General features: G+C 36.1%; 1 protein-coding gene across 1 annotated transcript; it reads right to left on the bottom strand.

Annotated features, from left to right (window-relative positions):
• Positions 1 to 6,286: 6,286 nt before the first annotated feature.
• Positions 6,287 to 7,241, bottom strand: LOC133330841 (carbonic anhydrase 2-like). Its single transcript, XM_061539248.1, has 3 exons — positions 7,196 to 7,241; positions 7,031 to 7,125; positions 6,287 to 6,967 (listed from the first exon to the last, which is right to left on the bottom strand). The coding sequence occupies exons 1-3, from the start codon at positions 7,239 to 7,241 to the stop codon at positions 6,287 to 6,289; spliced, it is 822 nt and encodes a 273-aa protein (XP_061395232.1).
• Between the last annotated feature and the right edge of the window lie 246 nt (positions 7,242 to 7,487).

Below are 7,487 nucleotides of genomic sequence, written 5' to 3' on the forward strand. Positions count from 1 at the left end.
AAAAAAATGTTTACAACAAACACATTTGCGGACTATGTGACTCCACGCTTGGCTGTGTCATTGTACTTCCTCGAACGGAATCTACTATGTGGTCTCGATGACAAATGACAAACTAATTTTATAATTTGCTATATTAACTTGCATTCTTTGGAAAGTTATTACAGTATGGGTGTTTGTTGGCCAAAATCTACAAGGACATGGAAGAAACACCCTCACCAAGCAAACACACACACTCATAGACTTACTACTCACACATTGAAATAAATGAAAGCCACTAGCAAGTGGGTTCCTTCTTCGTCTTCTTCACACTATGGAATTGTTGTGTCCTCAAAAATTCCTTGTAAAATTTATTGTGCAACGCGAAATGTTAAAAGAATTTGGTTTCTCTGTCGTTGGAAGGACCGCTGCAAGACGATTTTGTTGAGATGTTCTTTGGCAAACGGGACAAATAAATCCTTTGCTTTGTCTCTGTCGTTGTCCTGGCTATTTGTTGTGGATGTGTATTTGTTTCCCACAAATAGGAAATGATTCCATGAAAATATGTAAAAGTAGTTTTCATCAACATCCATCTCTCTCTCTCTTCTCAGCGGTGAATATCTTTTGCTGCAATGACGACAGTGACTGAATGTTGGTAGCAGTGGTCTGTGGTGCTGTTGCCAGTTGTGGTCCTTTCGCACTTTCTTACTGAATTAATAACCGGCGACGAAATACAATGGAGTAAATATTCATTCGTCCAATATTCATGGAAAGAAATTTTAATTGGAAAACAGTTTTGTTCGTTTTTCATTTGTCGTTATTTATCGTTACATTCGTACGCTACAAAAGAGAAGGGTGTCATTACTTTGGTTGTATGTTCGTACTGAGAAAGTAATTAAAAAGTAACAATTTAAATTATTTGTAGAAACGAATGTATTATTGTTGTATAGATGTGTTAAAATAGGAAGACGGTGGCATTGGTGTCATCTGTGCAACGCATTTATAGGTTAAGAATATTAATGGAAAGTGTAAAACATAAGTTGTCGGTTTGTGATATGCTTAAACTCCGGGTTTCTAAGGAATCGTGAAGGAGGCGTTTAAAATGGATTATCATTATACCCTTCACCACACTGTGGTACAGGGTATTATGTCTTTGTGCATATGTTTGTAACAGGCAAAAGGAACCGAAATAGACCCATGGTTCCTTTTGAGAATATGCATAGAATCACTTTCTGAGTCGATTTATGCATGTCCGTCCGTCCGTCTGTTGATGTTAAATTGTAAACAAAGTACAGGTCGCATTTATGATCCAATTTGGATGAAATTTGGCACAGCTCACTTATTTGGCCCAAGGACGAAACCTATTGAAATTGGGAAAAATCGGTTCAGATTTAGATATATATTTTCGTCCGATTTAAGGTAAATGGTGTACCAAAGTCCCTATATATCTTTCGATTTGCACGAAATTTGGTATAGCCTACTGAATTAGGTCTGAAATGATGTGTGCTAAGTTTCGTGAAAATCGGTTCAGATTTAGATATAGCTCCCATATATAGTTTCGGCCGATTTTAGGTAAATGGTGCACCAAAGTCCATGAAAATCATTTGATTTGAACGAATTTTGGCATAGCGTATTGAATTAAGTCTAGAATGACGTGTGCTAAGTTTCGTGAAAATCGGTTCAGATTTTGATATAGCTCCCATATGTTCTTTCGCCCGATTTAAGGTAAATGGTGTACCAAAGTCCCAATATATCTTTCGATTTGCACGAAATTTGGTATAGCCTACTGAATGATGTGTGCTAAGTTTCGTGAAAATCGATTCAGATTTAAATATAGCTCCCACATATAGCTTCGCCGATTTTAGGTAATTGGTGCACCAAAGTCCCTGAAGATCATTTGATGTGCACGAATTTTGGCATAGCGTATTGAATTAAGTCTAGAATGATGTGTAGATTTTTTCGCCCGGTTTTAGTAAATTGTGCACTAAAGATACATAGCTAGGCCGATTGACACAACGTACTTAAGTTAATATAAATTAATCTATGGCAGGTTTGCTTGAAATCGGTTCAGATATAGATTTAACGTAGCTTCCATATATAATTTCGACTTATTTATGTTAATTGTATACCAAATAATCAATGGGTGTCTGATTGAGATTACATTTTAAACAGTGCAGCGACGTCTTTTCGGATACATATATAGAATATACCCAAAGTGGTGACGGGTATCATATAGTCGGCCCTGTCCGACTTTACTACTTTCCTTACTGGTTTTCATTTGCAGATTGCTAAACCCATTAAAATCCATTTTATATCGTACACAAAAATGTTTTAAGGTTATTATAGCTTTGTGTGGCCTAGACCCACCCGTCATATCTCGACTAATTGATTCGATCTGTCCAAGTGTCCATTGTAAACCGTTTGTCCATTATAATTTGTAAAGACGTTACATGCCACAGTTATGGACCAATCACCACGAAATTTTGCATGTATGACGGCCAAATAAGACCCACATTGTTTTTGATAATGATCGGTTAATACTTCGGGGATAAAATTGACCACTAACTATATTTTTGTCTGTTTTTCTTGACGCTTTAAAAGCCTCAATTATAATACGAACATCATGAAATGTTCGACGAAATCATGGACAGACAATGGAATAAGCATGGCCTTTTTTAAGAATATCGGTCAATATTTAGCGGGTCAAATGGACCCAGACTTTTGTGTGGAAAATGGAAAAATGTTTATTTTGAGGCGTATATATTTAGTCATGAAGGACATTTGATAGTATATGCAAGAGGTGTGGTTGACCTATAAATTGATAACAATTTGTGTTCTATCTTCTTCAATGTGAGAGTTTAACTTAAACTAGCACATTCCCGCAACTTCGTTAGCGAATGTAGGAAATATTTGAAAATGTATTAACATATTATTTTATTTTCAGAAAAAACTGCATATGTAAAAAAACTATCCAGACATTAATATCGACCATAAATTAAATTTGAGTACCATTTACTTCCAAATTTCATGATGCGAGCTCTTAAGGTTTACCCAAATCCAAATTTTCCATTTAGCACACATTATTTCCATAAGTACCCTTCTCAACCATCTAACTGAACTACCTGCATACCCCGATCCTACACCCCACAATGATTCCAAATTCAAATTTCAGAATTCCAACTCTATTAATTCGAATTTAGTAGTAGAATTTCCAAAACTTCCTACTTAACCCAAACCTACACCCCGACAATGATTCTAAATCCAAGTTTCAGGATTCCAACTCCATAGGTTCACCCACAATTCAAAAATTACCAAATTTAGTACACAGTAGTATGAAATGGCAAAACCTCTTACTTACCAAATTTTGTACACAGCAGTGCCAATTCCAAAACTTCCTATATACCCCAATAATACACCCCCACACTGCTACTAAATTCAAGTTTTAGGATTCCAACTCTATCGGTACACACACAATTCAAATTGTACCAAATTTAGTACACAGTTGTACTTATTTCCAAAACTTCCTACTCCAAACCTACACTTCCACAGTGATCCAAAATCAAAATTTCAGGATTCCAACTCTATCGGTTCACCCACAATTCGAATTGTACGAAATTTAGTACACGGTAGTACGAGTTTCTAAAACTTCCTACATATTCCAATTGTAAACCTCCACAGTGATCCTAAATCAAACATTCAGGATTCCAACTCTATCGGTTCAACCACAATTCGAATTGTACCAAATTTAGTACACAGTAGTACCAATTTCCAAATCTTCCTACATACCCCAATCCTACACCTCCACAGTATTCATAAATCAAAATTTCAGGATTCCAACTCTTTCGGTTCACCCAAAAATCAAATCGTGCTAAATTTAGTACATAGCAGTACCAATTTCCAACCCCTCCTACATACCCCAATCCTACACTCCACAGTGACCTTTAATCCATGTTTCAGGATTCCAACGCTATCGGTTCACCCATAATTCAAATTGTACCAAATTTAGTAAACAGTAGTACGAATTTCTGAAACCTACTTCTTACCACAAAGCTACACCCCCACAATGATCCCAAATCCAAGTTTCAGGATTCCATCTCTATCGGTTCACCCACAATTGGAATTGTACCAAATTTAGTACACATTTCTAAAACTTCCTACATATCTTAATCTTACACCTCAACAGTGATCTTGACTCCAAATTGGTTCACCTAAAATTCAAATTGTACCAAATTTAGTACCATTTAGTAACCATGAGTATTATTAAACTGACTCTTGACCACAATCCCACACCCCTACAGTGATCCTGACTCCAAATTTCATTGTTCCCGCTCTATAGGATAACCCAAATCTAAACTGTACCAATTACAGTACGATTTAGTACTTTTCGTACACATAAGTAACAAGTATCCAAAACTACGTTCATATCCAAATCCTACACTCCGACTGTAATTTTAATTTCAAATTCCAGGATTCCAGCTCGATTTGTATCTCGAAATTAAATTTGTACCAAATATAGTACCATATAGTAATTTTCGTACAAATGAGTATGTGCTTTCTAAACCATCTCCTTAAATTCAACCTTAATTCACACTCCAAATTTCAAGTTTTTAATGCTATCCGTTCACATGCTACAGAAATGTACCAGATTTAGTACATTTTCGTACTTTTCGGATAGGGTTAGTTCGAATTTCCAAAAACCCTTTGGTGCATCTATCCTACACTCCATCAACGACCACCAAACCAAATTTCAGAGTTCTAGCTCCACCGGTTCGCCAAATACAAATGGTATCACATTTAGTACTTTTCAATACTTTTCGTACCGTTCTAGTACGAATTTCCAAAAACCCAGTCTTATCTGTCACATTTGGACCAAGAGTGACCCTCATCCAAAATTTCAAGATTCTAGCTTCAGCCGTTTTGTCTAGGCGTTGATGAATCGTTACATCAGTCAGTCAATCACTTTACTCTTTTATTAGTATAGATGTTTAGAGGTGTCTACGTATCCTTTACCACATTATGCATAAATTTCGAGCTGATGGCTAGGAAAATTTGCCTAAGGTTCCGGTTATGATTAAGGACAACGCCTATAATTTTCAAAGATGATCAGATGATATTTCGGGGGTGAAACTTTATTTTTGTCTGATTTCCAAGTCGCTCCAGCGTCCACATTATAAGCCGAGCAACACAAATTTCCCATTAGAAAGGCGATCGATCCAAATAATTTGGATGACTGTCATGATAATGAACCGTCAATATTTAGCGGGTCAAATGAACCAAAAGTTAAAACAAGTAAAAAAGTGTCAGTCGGTGTTGCCGACAGATACATATCCTCAGCCTTTGGTTTGTGGAGGTCTTCGGGAATACGCACAGATTTTATTATTGGCCTTATATTATTATATTATAATATAAGATATAAATTTTTATCAAAGAGGTTTCGGATTTAAATTTGTAAGTTAATAAAATATTGACCCTTTGTGAGGGAGGTACCGGAAGGAGTGGACTACTGGGTCCCATCTTCGGACTTGATCTAGGCTTGGTAAAGCTAAAAGGCTATGCAAAGTTTGTATCCAATCGGACATTCTATTTGCGTCATATTGCATTTATAAATATTGAAAGTTTTTACCATTTGTGGGGAGGTACCAAAAGGAGTGAAACAACGGGTCCCATCTTCGGACTTGATATAGGCTTGGTAAAGATAATAGGTTATGCATGGTTTGGTTCAAGTCTGACATTCCATTCGCCTGATATTGCATTTATACAAATTTTAAATTTTTAACTTTTGTGGCGGAGGTACCAGAAGGTGTGGATCAATGGATCCCATCCTTGGACTCTATCTGGGATTGGTAAATATAATAGTTTGTGCAAAGTTTGGTTCAAATCTGACATTCCATTCGCTGATATTGGAACTATAAATATTGAAATTTTTACCAGAAGGAGCGGACCAATGGATCCCATCTTTTGACTTGATCTAGTCTTAGTAAATATAATGGGTTGTACAACGTTTGGTCCGTTCGCCTGATATTGGATTTACAAATATTGAAAATTTTGACCAATTTTGGGAGTGGTACCAGAAGGAGTGTACCAATGGGTCCCATCTTCAGATAAACTTGGTAAAGATAATAGGTGCCCAGAAGAAACGGCTGAAACTAGAATATTCAAATTAGGACTGAGAGCTGCTCTTAGTTCGTGGGTGTCAGATAGGGGTATTTTTTGGGAATTTGAGCTAGAACTGCATGAAGATTGAATTACATTTGTATGTTCACGGATCTTTTATTTTTAATCCACATTAAATCTTACATATTTATTTTCCTCAATATTGCACAAAATAAACTTTACGACCATTTGTTGATTGCAATCGACGATAATTATTCACCAACAGGTTACCATGTGCATCGCGGACATAACGGAATTGTTCCAATTGCTTGGGATTAACATCAAGGGGTTTGTTATAAATAATCCATGTAACAACTTCCGAACATGGCGGAGTGGTCAGCGATCCAACATAACTATAAAATGAACCTTTGTCCACCGACGTCAAACCACCAAATAAATCCGCCAATTTAAAATTTTTGATTCTAAACAAAGATTTAGATAGCGGTGGTACTGTACTGCTTATATTTTGTAACCCCCTAAAGTCCGCTGAAGAATTTGTTCGGTAGAATGCGGTTACAACAGCAATACCATCTGGAAATTGTGTAGCTTCAGGTAAATCCTTATATTTGGTATTATAGTGCACAGCATGTATCTCAGCCGAGTAGTGCTTATTGTTGATCAAATGTTCGGAACCTTGACCATCATCAGAACCCCAATGAAAATGAACATTATCGAATTGAAATATTCCATCGGGAGGTAAGGGGCCACCACTAATTGTGGGTTTATCTGTTGAATCCTGTAGACGAATATCGATGCCATGACCATTATTGTTTATGCTAGCGTAATACTGTACATCATATTGGGAATATTTCATGGGTGGTGTAATTTTTAGCAAGGCCTGTGGGGCAGATATTTTTTAAATAATTTATTAAAATTGATTTTTTTAATTTCAAAATATTACCTCATTTGTATTAAAAGCAATAGGCGATTGCCGCTGCACAGAACCGCATATGGGAAATTTATCTGTCCATTTGTCCTGTTCCATGTAACTCCAAGCTGAAAGGATAATTGAAATTCAATCGATTTTCATGCGAATATTTATCCGAATTATTAAAATTCTACAAACCCACAACACTGCCAATATAGACTAGTAGAAACCAAACCTTGATCATTATTTTGTTTTTCTTCAATTTAAACTTTACCGGTTGTAATCTTAATTGTATCTGAGACTAGTCACGCTTCATTACCAGATGGTTACCTTACTTGTATATCTTGCAAATGTAAATAGAAATTTGAAATGTAAAGGGTTGCAATTGATTACTAAGACTGAACAGTTACCCTATAGTAATGAGTTAAGAGAAAAAATATGCTAAAGGTTCGGTTTGAAAGACCATATGACCTGCAGATCTCTTAGAGGA

The sequence above is a fragment of the Musca vetustissima genome, unplaced genomic scaffold (genome assembly GCF_032173495.1).
Source record: "Musca vetustissima isolate MV318-11 ecotype Yass unplaced genomic scaffold, APGP_CSIRO_Mvet_v1 utg144111, whole genome shotgun sequence".
Taxonomy (NCBI): domain Eukaryota; kingdom Metazoa; phylum Arthropoda; class Insecta; order Diptera; family Muscidae; genus Musca; species Musca vetustissima.

Coding starts and splice junctions, on each gene's coding strand:
- LOC133330841 (XM_061539248.1), bottom strand. CDS start 7,241: ATGATCAAGGTTTGGTTTCTACTAGTCTATATTGGCAGTGTTGTGG. Junction 7,126..7,195: donor CTATATTGGCAGTGTTGTGG/GTTTGTAGAATT, acceptor TTATCCTTTCAG/CTTGGAGTTACATGGAACAG. Junction 6,968..7,030: donor TTGCTTTTAATACAAATGAG/GTAATATTTTGA, acceptor TCTGCCCCACAG/GCCTTGCTAAAAATTACACC.